Source organism: Paramormyrops kingsleyae, chromosome 17 (genome assembly GCF_048594095.1).
Source record: "Paramormyrops kingsleyae isolate MSU_618 chromosome 17, PKINGS_0.4, whole genome shotgun sequence".
NCBI lineage: Eukaryota > Metazoa > Chordata > Actinopteri > Osteoglossiformes > Mormyridae > Paramormyrops > Paramormyrops kingsleyae.
The window spans coordinates 12,363,228-12,380,968 of record NC_132813.1 but is presented as its reverse complement, the minus strand read 5'-3'; the positions used below and the strand labels follow the sequence as shown (position 1 = coordinate 12,380,968).

The window sequence follows — 17,741 nt, the reverse complement described above, 5'->3', positions numbered from 1 at the left end:
ATGAAGTTCGTTCTGTCTGTCCGTCTGTCAGTCAGTCATGTGCAGGCTCCCAGAACCAAGTATGCTAAATACCAAAATACCAGTTATGGTATATTTAAATTATTATTTATATTTTTGTACACTCAACAGCAGGGGTAGATTTGGACTAAAAATTGGCCCTGGACTTTGGAGAAAATTTCAGCGGGGGGTGGGGGAATGATAAGTATTGCCGAGTGATACATTTTGTTGCCGGCTGACATACCCATCCGCCCACTGGGTAAGAAATGCTCAATATGCCAAATGGCCAGCCCAGCCTTGCTAACCAGCCAGAACATCCTAAATTCTTTGCAGCAAGAAGATGCATAAAACGTTACTTAGAAATTTTGGTCAATGTAGACATGATTGTATCACATAGTTGCACACTGATGCTGCGAATCTCCCATTCCTCCACATCCTAATGGTGCTCGATTGGATTTAGATCCAGTGACTGGCTAAGCCACTGTAGGATATTGAACTCCTCATGTTCATAAACCAGATGACCATTCTAGAAATAGGCATTAGAAGATGTATAAATTGTGGCCATAATGAAATGTACATGATTAGCAACTATACTCATTTACGTTGTGGTATGTAGATGACACTTGGGATTACGGGACCCAGTGGGTGCCAAGAAAACATTTCCCACATCATTATACCACCAGCATAAAGCAATCGCGCAAATGTCACAACAAAATGGTTTTTTTTTGTGTGTGTGTGTGTGACCACGCTGTGTCGCTCCAGGCTAGACACCCCCTTAGGGAGCCGCCCCCCCTCGCCCATACCTAAATCCACCAGAGAGTATATATATTATAGAGCAGCCAATGAGGACATCAGGTAGGCAGTGAGCCAGACATGTTAGCAGATACTCCATTGAATCGGGACATGCGAGTGGTTCATCCCAGAAGTGGGGAGGAGATAAAGAAAGAGCTTCATCTAATGTGGAACTGACAACCCACAATGCAAGGCAGCAGGATGAGTGCTTGATATATCTAGTGATGCCAGCTGCCTACTACAGTATATTTTGCATTATTTGCATTTGATGAAGACTGTTAGAACAAAATGTTAAGTCCTGGGGGAGTGAATACATTTCGAAGGCACTGTACAATAAGCTGTAATATATATTTGGTGAATATTTTAAAGTTCTGAATGATTTACTTGGACGCTCTTCTACATCACAGTGATGGCCAAAAGGTAACTATTCATAAAAGGCCTTACTTTCTTAGAAAGTGCCTTGATCTAATTCCTGGTTTTAATTCTAAAGCTATGCATTAGTACATTTAGATTACTGGAAAATTTACATAAAATCCTTTGTTAAAATACCTTTCTCAATCTGTGCGATTCTGATAGACCGCATATGCCTTTTTAATGCATTCTGTTTTATGTTCCACACTTAGTCAATTTAACATCTTCAAATTTAAATTGCAAATGCATCCATCTCTGTACAGATTTTAATCAAAGCACATAATAGTAACAAATAAAGTACAGACTCTCAGACAGACCTGGATGATAGTTTTATCTGATTAGATTATGAATTTGAACATTTGGTAATTCATAAGCAGCATGTAAGTTTACCATTACATCCTGACAGCTATACTATACATTAATAACAGACATTACAATCGTATAATGTTTGTTATTAATTAAAGCTGTTAAGGTGTGTTGCAATTTTAAGGTATACTTACATACTGCTTATGAATGTTCTATGAATGCATTATGAATGCATTATAAAAGTACAGTTAATGCAAAGTGCAACTGAATGTTTTGCTGTTACGGAGCATCACATTGATATTTCCTGTCAGATAGTGCTTACCCTCCCCCTTCAGCAAATTTTGTAATAGAAGAGGAAGTGTAAGCAGTTTGTTAGCTTCCTGTCACTTGTTCTCTGTCAGAAGGTGAACTGCTGCAACATCAATTTAATATTCACAACAGGACAGAGGGAAAAGACGCAAATATATTTCACGCAAAATGGTAAGGATATTATTTAACTAGTTCGTAGTCATTCTAGTTACCTGTTCTGATCTGGTTAGTCTTATTAATCATAGCCTTGCTGAAGCTGTAACTTCACTCAGCCCATCTCCTTTTCTTTTAGATTTGCAGCATACCATGATCTGGGTTGTTATGTAAAAATATCCCCACTAGTCCCATATGAAATTTGAAGTGCAATACTACAAAGCCGTTGCTGCATGGTGTACAAAAACATGACGACGTGTACAAGTTGTTCTCTTCCTTCGTTTATCCATTTTGCTATTGGTCATATATTCAAAAGTTGCCTTATTGCTGTGTTTCTGTAGAAATAAATTTGTGCTAAAATGTCTGTTTCGATTGAGAATCAGTGAGGGCACACGTGTGTAGTGTTTTTTTTTTAAGCGTAATATTAATGATTTCCAATTTACATGCATGCTAGATTTGAAATGTTTGTCTTTGACTGATCCATTCATGATAATACTTTTTAACTTGTAAATTTTAATTGTTGCCTATATTAGCATATAAAAATCCATTTACTTCCTTATGACCCATGTGCCTAACACAAGGTTTATTGAGGGGAAAATACAACAGGTCAGCGGGGGGGGGGGCAGCATTTCCTTCAGGGCAGGCACCCTCCAGTAGTCTCATGGGCAGAGAGCACGTGCACCATTGCTGTGCCCTTTCTTTCATTCACGACCTTCTCCAGCTTTCAGTTGCACTGGGGAATAGAGTTTGGGGCAATTGACAGCCCCCTCCAATGCACTCAACCATGATGAAACCACAGTTTCCATAGGCTGGTGTGGTGCTGATTGCCCCCTGCTGGTGCATGGCAGCTTTCACATGGACCAGTGCCACACTACAGTCTTTGTGCATGCGTGCATGTTGTGATAATGATTGTGCCGCTTTCCAAAGACAGCTAAAACCATAGTAGTGCAAGTAGTAGAGACCACATGAAAGATGTGAGTAGGTGAAGAAAAATTGCCTAACTGGTGTCTGTTAGGGTAATGCATCTCACAGGTGAAACTTGAGGATGCAAATCAAATCAAAAACTAGAGTTGGCTGTAGAGGAAATGGCAAACAGGAAGAACAGATTAACACCACAATGTCATAGTAACAACTGAACAAACGAGGGATGTCTCTATCAAAGGAATTTTGAAGGTTCTAGGTCACACACAAACACAATGGCATTGCAGATCCAGCCAGTGGTGGGGGTGTTTGAAAGACAATCATTTTTAAAATCCAGTCTTGAAACAACGGCAGTGGAAACCATTTTGCTGAAAAGTTAAATATAATATATGAATAAGTTGAGTATTCTGTAGTCTTACTGTGAACCTTGGATGACTGCAAAACAAGCAGATATCCACAAATATTAGGACTACTCACAACAATAATTAGATGACTTATAGTACAAAGATTAACTATATATTTGAGAAAGGCATAGGGGTGCAAAAATATGCCGTTTACCCCTGGGTTGCAGTATGGATAGCTCAATACGGCCAAGCTTAATTTTCTTATCTTCTATAAAGCATCCCTCTTCTCTGTCACTTCTCAAAATGATGTTATATGTTCTCTGAAGGCTTTGGAATAAGCCTCCAGATTCGCTGCCACCTTGGACTTGATAAGCAGCTTTGGAATAGTCATTTGCTGCTTTTTTAGAAAGGCAGAAGCCATTTCCCCCCCCCAAAAAAAAACAAGAAAATGCAAGGTGAGTGAGAGTCATTAGTGGCTCCCATCAGTACCTGCACAGTAATAGATTTGAATGAAAGGGAAGGTGATGCGGAAAGTGGTGAATATGGCAAATGTGTTTTTATCATACACAGATTGATGCACTATAAGGCCAAAAGTATGTGGACACAAGCTTGACCAACTCATTTCAAACCAAGGGTATTAATATGAAGCTGGTCCACCCTTCAGTTCTATAATAGCCTCTGCTCTTCTGGGAAGGCTTTCCATTAAATGTTGAGACATTGCTGGTGGGATTTGCTGCCATTCAGGTTGGGTGTTGGCATTGAGTTATTAGGTCTCTTTTTGGGAGCTTGTTTGTCCTACCACTTGACCTTCATAATCATTTCTCTTGCAGTTGACAGATCTAGCAGGGCAAAAATGGGGCAAATTGATTTGTTGGATGGTGTACTATGATGATGCTAAGTGCAAACTGTTTGTTGCAGGAGATTGTGTGCTAAATTATACATGTTAATCAGCAACTGGTGTGGTTCAATTAGGCAATTCCTCTAATTAATAGGGTTGTCCACATAGTTTTTGCCATATATATTAGAGACAGGTTCAGGATTGTTAGGAAACAAGACCGACAGACAGACAGACAAGCAGGCAGGCAGATAGATAGAATATTGTGAAGAACCAATATGGGCTGTTCCAGGTGTATTTTAAATGGACTTGACTCTGAAAATTATTAAGGTTTAAAAAAAAGTCTACTAATAGTTTTAAAGTTGTCCTTTGCAGCTGCTTTACAGTGCACATAAACCTCTGTTGAAATGCCCCATTGTTATAACAGGTTTTTATCTGTTTAGAAGCACATTAAAATATTAGTTGGCTAACAACTTGTGTAGAAGCTGAAAGAGAGATCAGATACAGGGTGACATTAAGGAATGTCTTTGCTACAGGGTGGAAGCTGAGATGATAAGCTGCCCCTCCGCTGTTGGGGAATCCACGCTGACCATTGTGGGAGATGACTGGGATTTTTTCACGGGCTTTAAATACTCTTCCAAAAGGCTTCGAGAACTTGATTTCATTTTTGATTTCACAATGTCCATGTTGAAGGCCTTTTGTACCCTAAGCCAGTGTTCCTCAAACCAGTCCTAGGGGACCCCAGACAGTCCACGTTTTGTTCCCTGCCAACTCCTGGCAAAAATGTGGACCATCTGTGGGTCCCCGAGTACCGGGTTGAGAAGCACCGCCTAAAGCAACAAAGTAACTCCACAGCATTGCTAAATGTTTCCCATATGTACTGTAGAGATGGTGCTTTTTGAAGGTCTCTTTGGAAAAGATTTGATGTTCAATTTGCATTCCAAACTCTAATTTCTGATCTGTCCTGCAAAAACTAGGCTATTTTGCTAAAGTTAATCTTGAAATGGAAAATATACTGGAAAGCCTTCGCAGTCATAAAATTCAACAATGTATTAACGGAGAGAAAAAGGGTTTCCACGGGCAATTTCCTGAGACAAGGCATATCCCAAAAGGAATGCTATTCCATTGCGGAGCACTCTGGTGAAGTTCCATGCATAGAAGTAGAAAGCATTTGAATTTGTACTCTTCTTAATTTTGGCCTTGTAACTTCATTTGTTGTATAATACTAATTCTGTAGTAGACAGCATTGTCTATACCCTTGAGTGTGAACGATTGTAACAATAGATGTTTTATGATACCTTTTTCTCTTATGCTCTCCTTTATGTGGTGTTGGCCAGGCTGATTCCCTGGTTGTGTGTGAGGTAGAGGACAGTCTTTTGGAAAAGTTGAAACGGTTCAGATTCCGTAAAGAGACCAGCAACGCTGCCATCCTGAGTAAGCATCACCCACATGGATTTGATATCAATAATACATGTGTTCGGTCATCAATTAACACAGTTATGTAGGAACAGGGCAATGAAGTTTTTTTGTTCTATAGAGATACTGCGTGGGTTGTAAGCTCCATAACACTGCATGTCAATATTTATAATGCTGCAAATTAAAGGCTGTTTATGTATGGATAAACAGAACGGATTACTCATTAAACTTTTAAAACTAATGAAATTTAGAAACAATATTTTGTTTGAAATCTGGAATAAACTGTGTATGCTTTATCCTTTTAGTGAAAATTGATAAAGAGAAGCAGTTAGTGATCCTAGAGGAAGAGTATGAAGTAAGTTTTTTTTACTCCAGTTCTTATTTTTCAGAAAATTGTATTAATTAGGCTAGTTATCTATGGAATGTTCCTGAACTCAATTCTATATCAGTATCATAACACATATTTAACCGAAGCACATTGCACAATACTAAAATGATACAACAGTATACACAGGAAACTGGGGGAAAAATGCTGAAATATTTGACTGCAACATTTCTAAATAGATTCTGGGACGAAAGACATGTGAAGAGACAACTAATGCTTTACCTTTCAGGATATCTCTCTGGATGATCTGAAGAATGAACTTCCGGAGAGACAACCAAGATATCCTTTACCATAAAGAATAGAAGTGTACTCAGGATAAGGAATAGATTCAAACAAAATCCTAATCATGGATAACCATATATTAAGTTGTTTCTTATTTCTATATTACCAAATGCCATCAGACATGGGCAGTGAACAGAAATTAATATGTATCATTCTGGTTTAGCAACTAGTTAATGGACTGGTTTCTGGTGCAAATCCAGTGCAGTTTTATTCCCATCCTCTTAAAAAATTCTACTAAGCTCCATTACAGAAAAGGATCATGTTAATATCACCCAGCTCCTGAGTTCCACTTTAGGTTGTGCTGGACAATGTTATGTTTTGCCTCAAATAAATGTTACCATATTAAGAAGGTTGGAATAGCTGTATTAACAGTTTACTTTTTAAAAACAACTTTTTAAAAACATAAGTTATTTATTGCAAAATGCAGTGTTAAGCAAATTGCCCTCTGCATAAGTAAATGTTACCAGATTTGATTTCAAAGACAGCCTTGTTTGGATGACTGTAAAGTCCTTTTATATCTTTGGATGTGTCCCTGCATACCACATTCTTGGTATTCCATTCAGCATTCTAATAACAATCCAATCTTTTCTCCATGTGGTTTAATTCCAGAATAGCTTCCTGTCCATTTAAGCAATAGGATGACATTTTCCATGTGTCCTCTGCATCAGTTATTGGTCTTACTTGCAGTGTGAAAAACTCTTCAGTCTTGTGCTTGATTCAAATAGCCTTCAAAAGAAACCAATTGTATTTATGTCTGCAATACTTATAAAAAAAAATATGGCGTCCATTTTGTTAGTGGTTACATGACAAATAGACAACTATTACAAATCCCCTAGATTTTAGAAAAATAGGCATCCTATGACAGGGTGACATGTGACACAGTGGGCAGGCCTGACACCTCACACTGCCAGGCTTGGGGGTTTAAATCCCACCCGTTGTGTGTGTGTGTGTGTGTGGAATTCACATGTTCAGCCTATGTTACACAGGTAAATTCTACATTGATTCATTGAATCAAAGATGAATTCATCATTCTATCCCTTACTTGGAAGAATCCACTTATAATATTACTTAAGGTCCTTCACTCAAACCACACATTCATTGTGTACAGCTATAAGTACACTCATGCAGATGGCAGAATTTCCTACCCTCTGTGCTTTATCTTCTCAAGTCCTGTGGGTAAGTGTTCCACTGAAACGTAATTAAATAAAGCGTCCAAACATCTCATTATGTCTATTAAGTTATGCCGTCAGCATTATATATATTTGCTGTTCTTCTGTTATTTGATTTGAAAACTGATCTCAAGAAGGAGAGAAGATGGATGAGCAGTGTTTTGTTATTCTGCACAGGTTGTAAGCCAGAGCAGCAGATGATGTATGCAGGCAGCAAAAATAGACTGGTCCAGGCTGCAGAGCTCACAAAGGTATATCACCGTGGACATATATCTACAACTCAAATGAAACCTTTAGGTTTAGATTAAAGGATGATTCCTTCACCATCACGTAACCTGAAAATCACTTTCGGTCGTGCTTGTGTTCAGTTACTGACCTGGGTGATATTTAATAAACAGCACTGTGTAAAAGTCTTCAGCAAATAATACATTCACTGCTATTTATCTGGGTAGTGAGTGTATGTTTGCTCAGAAAACACAATTTAGCAAAATTTAACATCAGAACAAATACAAAACAGAAGTCACTGTTTGCAAATTTGCAGACGGTAATTAAAACTTAACACTTTCATGTGCTTTCCAAAAAGTTACGCCCCAGCCATTCTATGTATTGATTAAATTTCACTACCAGCTCAATTTATTAATCAAATTAGTTAAATGCCTCAGTGAGGTATTGATTAGGCAAACATGGCGTGCTAGTGGTCAAGTCAAAAAATATCTGGGTGTATTCTTTGTAGTCTTTTGCACAGTACTAGATGATCATCTGCCTTTTGCACGATACAGTATTTAAATCCTTACAAAAGTATAGTAAAAAATAGCTATGGCACAATATGACCATATTCACAGTTCAGTGTTTCTTACATTTTTGCTCCCTCTCATTGCAGGTGTTTGAGACCCGAAATGCAGATGACCTTTCAGAGGAATGGCTTCGAGAGAAATTGTCTTTTTTCCGTTAGTGTAAATGTTTAAAACCCTTACAGTTAAAACTGGGTATTGAAGAAAAAAAAGTGTTAAACCTTAAGTTTATGGCATTATAGCTAAAACAGATGAATGGGTTGTATTTGTATAGAGAACTTAAAAGGGGCTGAGGGGGGGACTTGAATTAAGCAATTTTTTTTTTCCAGAATAAAAGTTCATGACTATGTTTTATCTTTCCCCTTTAATTACAATAAAAAATGCATGCTCGGGAATCAGAAATTATACTACAGTAATAAGGTACAGAATTACAATACAATATTTATGGGAATTTGGATAAGGTAATGCATTAACACCAGTCTGCTTCATTCTGGACTTCAAGAAAATTGACCAAATTCAGTCAAGATCATCAAAAGAGTCACTTTTTCCACTTACTGTATCATGAGTCTACCATGTTCTGGTTACATTTTGTTATGAAGGTTTAAAACAAAAGCGAATGATTTTCTTCTTCCCAGAAATGAGCACAAATAGTACCTTAGTTGCAGAATAAACTACCTGCAAATGTGAAATAAGCGAGTGCTGTGAGGGGTATTCAAATGACCATCAAATTACAAGTGAATGGCAGGGAACGTGGCTTGCCTACACAGAACAGCCTGTGAAATTCCTAATAGAAACTCAACATAGCCAACCAAAAAGAAAAACCTACCAGTCAATGTCGAATCCAGCAAAAACATTTAACTGTACACTGACCATTTAAAGAGACACATCTAGCAGAGGTAGAGGCCCCAGTTTAAGTTAAGATTGAGCTGGACTAAGGCCTGGCATTTAACTGTACAGTGCCATGCCTGTGAACCCTCACTCACTGTCACTGCCTTCACTGGAATCCGAGCCCTGCTCACTGCCACTGTGCTGACCGCCGTCCGAATGCTCACTGCTGCTGAGGGCCGGCGAAGCACTGCGGCTCTTCGTGCCGCCTCCCTCCTCCTCCTCCTCACTCCCGCTGCCCTCCCCGCTGCTTCGATTCTTGGCATCATCCTCCTCGCTGTCGTCGTCGCTGCCGAAGATCTCCTCTTCGTCTCGCATCTCCCGAGCCTGACGGTCATCCCCACTTTCGCTGCCGCTGCCACTGCCCCTCCTTCTCTGCTTGACCCCCTCTTCCTCCTCATCTTCCTCCTCGTCTTCTCTCCTCGGAGCAGCATCTTCATCTTCCTCACGGTCTGACTCGCTGCCCGAGTTCTCTCCTTCACTTTCACTTTCTCTCTCTTTCTCATCACCTGTGGGGGCACAAAGTAAAGTTAGAAACCACACACACACACACCTCCATCCAATTCTCCTACTAAGCCTACAAAATTGAAAAATCAGAAATTATAGCTTTTTTTAACCTTGTAATGGCACTGTTTACATCAAGTATGTAATTTCGCAAGCACTGCATTAGGAAAATTGGGAATGTATACATTGTTTCTTACAGCCTTACTTTGCAGAGACTATTTTATTTAAACTCAACACTTTCACCAAGTTAGAATAGGATACAGCCCCTTGTAAGAGAGAATGTTACATACTACTTGTATTATAAAAATCATTAAATGTTTAAGTATAAGATCAGATTAAGAGGATTCCGATTGATTCTAAAAATAAAGAAAAATCCCTATAATCAACTATACAGGTTTTCTGCAGGATTCAACAAGTTATATTTAAGCTTTTTAAAGATATTTTTAAGTCATAAGATCTTTTTCACATCCATTCTGGCAGAAAAGTATGAAGGATAATGAAGGAAAATCAGTCCCAGAATTACTGACAAAGTAAATTCATTCACAGTCAACATGAAAATTTTTTTTAATGAGAGGAGATGCCACATTAGCCCACGCAGCGCACCGTGACACACTAGCTGAGCGGCTCTGATAAGTTCTTACAATGCTTCACAGTTTAGCGGTAAGTGGTAATTGGTTCCATGTTGGTTTCGTTTTGTTGTTTTGTTACAGCGTAATCAATTTCTCCCAAACACACATTTAACAGAAAGATGCAAGTTCATGCAACTTTATAAAAGTAACGTTGACTTCATAATCCAATCAATTTTGAAAGCCTGTCAGAAATTGTATTTAAGACATTTTAAGGCATAAAATTCAGAATACTGGATTTTAGACTTTTTAAGGTTTAAGGACCCACAGAAACCCTGTTATAATGGCACAAATTACTATTTGTGCAAAAAGACACCTGTAGACAGTATAAATAAATAATAAGTACTGATAGACTTACCAGAGTCCTGCAAGTCCTTCTCCAGGTCCATATCTTCTTCCTCATCTTCAGGCTCATGATTCTCCAGCTGAGCCTTACGAGCTTCCTGTAGACCAAGAGAGGAAGACACTGAGCAGAAGCCGGCCACCTCGACACCGAAGCCAGAGAGACGGAAGAGAAGCAGGCACCTGAGCCTCGAGTTCCTTCTCGTTCATGTCGCGATGCTTGCACACCAGCACAGCGTTGGTGGTGGACTGGGCCCCGGCCTTAGCTCTCCTCTTGCTCAGTCGCACCCTGTAACACAGATGCAGGTTCTGTGAGCTTCCACCCATCTCAGCTACAAACCACTTCTGCAAAGTGGGGTGAGTCAAGCTGCTCTTGGCTGAAATAATAAAGTTGGTTAAATGATGAACTTCTGAGCCTTTAAGTAGAATTTCCATCCGTGTTGCATATTGTGTGTTTCCACTCACAAACCAAACACAGAGTTAGGTAAACTGATGTCTCGTCATCAGAAAAATCACCGGTGAATTGTTGGCAAAAGCAAACATGACAAAAAACCAACCACACTCATCATCGACTGGATACCAGAGGTAATACTGTCCACATGCCAAACCTTTTGATCCACCATGTACTCACCTGGTTTCCAGCTCATTGTAGTATACCCCATCCCCATCTCTAAAGATGAAGAAGTAATTCTCTTCATAGCCCTTACTGGCCTTGTTTTTCACATTCCAGTTATATTCTCGAGCAATCTTGTACTCATACCTACGAAAAGAAAATATTTCAATGAGATTTACAGTTCATGGACATAAAAGTCTATGACTGTTGTATCTGTATTAAGCTACGAGGAACCATTAGAAGAGTCAAAAAATATACAGGTACACAAGTCCATTTCTGTTGACAATAAAAAGTGTAATCGGTTTCCAAACCAAAAACACAACTCACAACACAACTCAGAACTGAACGAACCCATTTCAGAAACATCTTTTGAATGCTTGCGGTTCTGCAACTTCATATAAAAAATGACACGGAACAAAATCTTCAAAAAAATCGAATCTGCATTCATAAATTAACCGGCAAACATGGAATGTCACTCACACTTCCTCTGGCATGTAGTCCAAGTCCTCCTCAAAGTCCCTCTTCCGCTTCCGCATCGTGTCCTCATTAGGCAGAAAATAGGCCACAAACTGGTTGCCTTCTTCATCCATCATGCCCCTTAGTAAAGGACAGTTAATAAAATTTAAGATACGGACTGTTACAGTTAAAAACTACAGACGTATGCCCCACGGCATTTACATGGGTGTGGTGAGATACATTTCAACATCATTAAGACAGAATCATACAAAAACAGAGTAAAGGAAAGAAAGAAATGAAAGAAAGAAATCCATATATGATAATATATTAAACTACTCCATTCCCTCCTTTTTTTGCTCTGAGATAGTTGGAATTGCTTGTGATTGCTTGGTACTTCCCTACACTCAGAATCCATAAAATGCAAGAACACTTACTGACGTCAGATAAGGAATCTAAAAGCTGGGTAAAAGCAATGAGAATGAGTACACAGTACACAGGTTTTTGTACCTTATCATAGCTTGGGACATCATGTCAACTCCAGCAGGCCCTGAAATGTCTTTGGGAGCTGGATCCGAATCAAAGATAACCTGAGCACATGGGTTGATCCACATCTAGCAAAGGAAGGGGGGGGGGGAAAAAACATATTCAAATTTCAGCATTTTTCAACCTACTCGTCTACGTCCTGATTCAAAAACATTTGCGGCGATCTGCACCAAACGAGAGATTCACCTCTTCAATTTTCATCAAGTTTTTTGAACACACAAACCTTTTTTTTTTTCCTTTTTAACAAACAAATTGCGCCAATTACTTCAACCACAGCTCTGCAGTATTTGTAATTTAGTCTCACACACACTGGTGGTTAAGATACAACTTAGGAAAAATGCCTTTACCTCTCAACATCTAATAAAAGTACCAGAAAAGACCCGCAAGGAAAAACAATGTTTTAGAAGATCTGAAAAGGTCTTTACTTTTCATTACATGCTTAATACTTAAAATGTATCCTTGTCTTTCTGCTATATAATGTGTATTTCGCCATCAATACATAACTGATTTAAAAATATAACTTTATTAGATAATCAATTATGTTGTTAAAATGATTTGCTTAGTGGTTTTGAAGTTAACAGCAAAAGTAAAAACACCTTTATGTTAATAATATGTTATTCTCATATTTATTCTGTAGACCTAACAAATATTGGTGTGCAAATCTCTTGTGCCAAAAGGTTATGCAAATTCTGTACTGCCATTTACTTTTGCCGTTTTAAGCTATGAAAACATAACCACTCACCTTGAAGTCAGGAAACACAGGTAAGACTTCCAAAGGCACAACTCTGGGCTTACTGTAGTGCTGTGCGATCTGTCACATTGAGAAGACACAAAACACCATCGCTGGTTACTCTACATACAAACAACTTTTTAACATTATGACTAAAGTCGGAACCAATGCAGCAATAACGAAAATTTGTCCATTTTGCTGCAAAACAAAATTATTAATTTTACTGTTTTCTGAGCGTCCTCAAAGGTCTTCTCTATGGCTGAAATCTGGCTATCCCTGTCCTTGTAAATCTCTTCTTCAGTGAATTGCTGTTTGACAGAGACACCGATCCTGATAGAGAGAAAAACACACAAAAATGTACTAACATTCGACTCTTGCATGCAATCGGACTGACTCTAAAAGGTTTACTTACTTGACCTCAACCTTCTCGTTGGAGATGCCGTATCGGTTAAATTCAGTTGATATGTACTCCGTCTTCCTCATCCACGGGACGACTTTGGCATGCTGCTGTGATCTGCGTTTCAAAAGTGAGACATCAACAACTAGCTGCTGCACTTACCTTTGCTTTATTTACTCTCACGTCAGGTAACATTTTTAAGGCTGCATTTAACAGCTGAGCACTTACCGTTTAGAGCTGGATGGAGCTTGGATGTCTTCTTCCAATAACTTTTCATCAGCAGGGTCCAAAAGAACTAAAACCATCACAACATATTACTAGAATTCAAGAAAGCAAGAACACATAATAAAGGAGAAACGAAAGTCTAATTCAAAGGTACAAAATTAATCTACCACAAAAACAGATTGCATTTGTGGTTTATAAGTACAAAGAATGGAAAACCTCTTATGAAATATTTTACAGTATTGATGCAGTGAACCACCATGTGCTATCCTGCAATGCTAAAGATCCAGATTCTTCCACTAATAGTACAGGGGTTTTACACAAGCTCCATAACTAGTCACTGGCACTTACAATATGACAATACTTAGCAGCAGTGTATATGACACCAGGCTTACTTGTAGAATATATACATAGGAAACATCACATTTTCTCATTCCCTCCCCAGATATCTTACTGCTGGGATCAATCCGGTAGGTGTCGGGGTTGATGAGGTCTATGGTAACTCCGAGATCTGGCTCAGTCAGCAGTTCATGCTTGTGCTGTTTCTCCAAGGAAGTTGCTTTATACTGCACAAACCTACCACAAATAAACATATTCAATAAAATTGTCTTAGGTTCAGTGTCCTCACCCTTGCTAAATTTTAGGCATGTAATAACCTTGTTTACCCCAAAATATAATATCAAACATAATTTTTGGTAAAAATACTCCCAAAATTTAAATAATGTTTAAAATTTCTCAGTTCCATAGATCCAAATCCTTACATGGCAAACTTTTTAGATTATATTCAATGCAAAAACAAAAAATAGCTAAGACTAGGTATTGTTTATTCTTTAAGACTAATAATTCTTTATTTTTTCTGCCAAAGGACTGCTTGACAAAAACAAAACTTAAAACACTCATTCATGTGCATTCTAAAAACACACGTCCAGTGTAAATATACATGTGTGTGTGTACCTCATGTGTGTGTGCACACCCATATAGGTAGATGTTTAATTACTGTTGGCCTCTCTCATGACTCCAGATGTATTAATTTCTTATATGTAGTTACAAAATATTAATAAGACAAATTGGAGAATTTTGCTTGATATCTTCCCCACTGTTTAATACACCGATGAAACCTGAAAATGGAAGTTTAATAAGGCTTTGTTACCTGTGCTGGTCAAAAGGATATGTGATGAACTTTGGGTCGAACGGAATATCGGGAAGACTGTTGCAATATTTCACACGACACACGACTCCAGATCTGACCATTAGCGCAAAGGAAAAGAGAAAAGCAATATACATCATCACAAGAATGCAATGACAGTTCATGAAGAGTAGATTTTCTAAACTTACATTTGACTCCAATAAATTAAACTTAAATTAAACATCTTACACAGAGACCAGGACAACCCATCGGCGTACCGAAAAATTATTATTTAAAATAACTAAGTACTAAGACTAATTAACAGGAAAATTGTACCAAGTAATAGGAAAATAAATAAGCAAAGTTTTGTTAAATAACCAATAATTGATTACAATAAATTTATATAGTCAATGATAAATTTTAGGCAAAGCAAGAAATTAGAAACATTACAGAATTAGCCCTAACACAACACACATCCACTACGATGAACGGCTATGCATTCACCAATACATCCAGAATTATAGATATCTGGAATTCGTATTTGTACTAGTAAAAACTAATTTTTTACTAAATAAGACTTATAATTTTTACTAGTAAAAGTTATGCCGAGTGGGTGTTCTATTAAAAGACAATTTGGCTTGCCATACAAACTGTCCAGTACTTGACATAAATTGAGATTAACAAAAATACGGCACTAATCAAATCAAGTTGCGAGCAAACTACAAAATTATTTTGACGGGACTTACCTTTCTGGAACGGTTCTGTGTGAAGTACTCCTAAGAAGAAAAGTAATACGTAAAAACAGCTACTTTCTAACATTTCGATAAACAAATGTTCAAACGAGCCAGTCTTTTTTGTTTTAGTTTTATTTACTGCATATTTTACAGTAAATGGAAATGTTGAACTTAAAGCATTTCACCACATAGCAGTACAGTTCATGATTATGTGACAAACAAAACTTGAATACTACTGTGTGCAACAAATGGGGAGTTAAGTTCAATGATAGGTATAGATTCAACGAGATGTCAAAAAAAATTCACACATCTAGACTGCATAAGAAAACACGAACGCAAATATTTTCAAATTATTGTGCCTTTATTCATGTCTACCGCTAATTATGCTGAGCACCACCAAAAACAAGCAAAACGAAAACCATAATGCCATTAACAAAACAACTGCGGAGGACCCTGGAACCTTTCAAAGGGGCAGCGATGTCATGTGCATAGCTTCGCCTACCTGTGTCCGTCTTCTCGCTGCGCTTGGGTCTGGATTGTTGGCGCCATGTTAAAAAAAAATACAAAAATTTACCGTACGACGAAATATATTCCTATACAAGTGTAGGAAAAATACAAACTGAACCTAACCCATAAAGTTCTCTTTCCCCTCCTTTAGTTTTGCTTCCGTTCTCATGTTGGGGTCCTTTGCGTGTGTGGGTAGCTCAAACAATTGCCTGAATAAAATTTGACAGGTTGAACGTTTTATAGTGTCACATAATAATAGGCGATTGTTGTTTGTCTTACATTTTAAAGTGAGCTGACATTTATTTATTTATGACACTTTTGTCACAGCGACGTACGTTGGAGAGAGCACGGTCAGCCAGTCACTGGAGCAATGTAGGGTCTTTCTTAAGGGCCCAGTGGTGACGTCACTCTGCTGGCCACGGGATTTGAACCAGTGCGTTTCTCATCGAAAACATAGTTATAACGCGCTGGGCCGCCCACCGTTCCAATGTACTTAGCATTTTATAATGGGCACTAAACAAATTTCTCAAGATATTTGGCCGCAGTCGTTGGTCTGTGGCTGTACATGTAATGGTGTTGACATATATTGAACGTCGTCTTGATTGGACTTCTGTAGTCTGTGTATTAAGGTATTAGATATATTCTGTTTGTCTTTATTCCACTGAACTTTTTTTTTTCTGAAAAATCTATACTATTCGGCGTTTCGATTTTTATCTTGTCTTTGGTCCAATCACCAGTACATAAAACATAACTAAGATTTATATGGAACAAAAATAAATAACAGATAATTTAGTTAAATATTTTTATGACTGAGATTTTGTCTGAATATCTGAGGGAGATAAAATATAAACGGGACTGCTTAGGATGGTGACAAAGACAACTACCGGTTCGTGTGTGGTTACGGAGGACAGAACCACAGTACGATCCACATCCTGCGCAGCCCCCTACAGAGACGCGCCCATTTGTCTGCAGCCGCTAAGAGCACAGCCAGATGGTTTGGTCTTCTTGAAAACCACAGAAAACTTCAGTCCAGGACTGAGAGACTCAGAAAGAGCTTTTTCCCCCAGGCCATTAGGCTTCTCAACGTGAACTAGCACTGAATGCACAAAGTCTGCAATTTTGCACTACAATTTTGCACTACATTTCAAATTTTTCAGTTTTGCACTATATTTTTGATTCGTGATTTTAGATTCTATATCTGCACTGTATATTTTAGATTATTTACTTGGTTTCTTACTTAGTATTTATATATTGTAATTTCTCTTTTTTACTCCGGCTTCTTACCTTTTTCTATTTTTATTTCTTTCTATTTTTACACAGCCACATAAGGGTGACACAGAGATACATTTCACTGCATGTTGTATGTATGTGACAAATAAATCTCTTGACTTGACTTGAAAAAGCTCTCTTGTTTCCATCCATCCATTTTCTACACCCGCTTGTCCTGTGTAGGGCCGTGGGGGCACAAGGCAGGGTATAACCCAGGACTGGGTGCCAACGCTTTGCAGGGCTCACAGGCTTTTCACATACACATTCACCCATACGGGCATTAAATATTATACGCCTCATTCAAAAAATCTGGGAGTTTTGAGATTTTTTTTTCTGTCATTTGATTTTGTACATCTTTCCAGTGGCTTCTCCAGTGACATACACTGTCTATCAGTGTCCTACCCCTGCACTTCGGCTGTCTTTATACCTTGTTTTTATTTCCTTACACTTGCTGCCAAAATAGTTACTCTTGTGCTCAGTTGATTATCAGGTTTAAAATGTAACAATGTGGTTCTATAAATTCATGAACATTTATCTAGGTTATTGCATTACATTGACGTTGCCAGAAGATGGCAGTGTGAACTCCCTCACACAAAGCTTCTACAAAGTGTGTCAGAAATTCACTTTGCTTCATGTCACAGTCGCTAGCAGCTAAAGGGGCTGCGGTTGCCAGTTC

At 38.3% G+C, this 17,741-nt stretch overlaps 2 protein-coding genes across 2 annotated transcripts; one reads left to right on the top strand and one right to left on the bottom strand.

The window, feature by feature from the left end:
* Positions 1 to 1,839: 1,839 nt before the first annotated feature.
* gmfg (glia maturation factor, gamma) lies at positions 1,840 to 8,460 on the top strand. The gene is made up of 7 exons (XM_072701441.1): positions 1,840 to 1,986; positions 5,406 to 5,502; positions 5,790 to 5,839; positions 6,099 to 6,150; positions 7,247 to 7,327; positions 7,498 to 7,571; positions 8,201 to 8,460. The coding sequence occupies exons 1-7, from the start codon at positions 1,984 to 1,986 to the stop codon at positions 8,270 to 8,272; spliced, it is 429 nt and encodes a 142-aa protein (XP_072557542.1). The 5' UTR covers positions 1,840 to 1,983; the 3' UTR covers positions 8,273 to 8,460.
* Positions 8,457 to 15,999, bottom strand: paf1 (PAF1 homolog, Paf1/RNA polymerase II complex component). Its single transcript, XM_023839433.2, has 14 exons — positions 15,792 to 15,999; positions 15,302 to 15,331; positions 14,580 to 14,672; positions 13,884 to 14,005; positions 13,436 to 13,502; positions 13,223 to 13,324; positions 13,035 to 13,140; positions 12,823 to 12,891; positions 12,045 to 12,148; positions 11,562 to 11,678; positions 11,100 to 11,228; positions 10,652 to 10,757; positions 10,485 to 10,569; positions 8,457 to 9,505 (listed from the first exon to the last, which is right to left on the bottom strand). The coding sequence occupies exons 1-14, from the start codon at positions 15,836 to 15,838 to the stop codon at positions 9,087 to 9,089; spliced, it is 1,596 nt and encodes a 531-aa protein (XP_023695201.1). The 5' UTR covers positions 15,839 to 15,999; the 3' UTR covers positions 8,457 to 9,086.
* Positions 16,000 to 17,741: the final 1,742 nt, after the last annotated feature.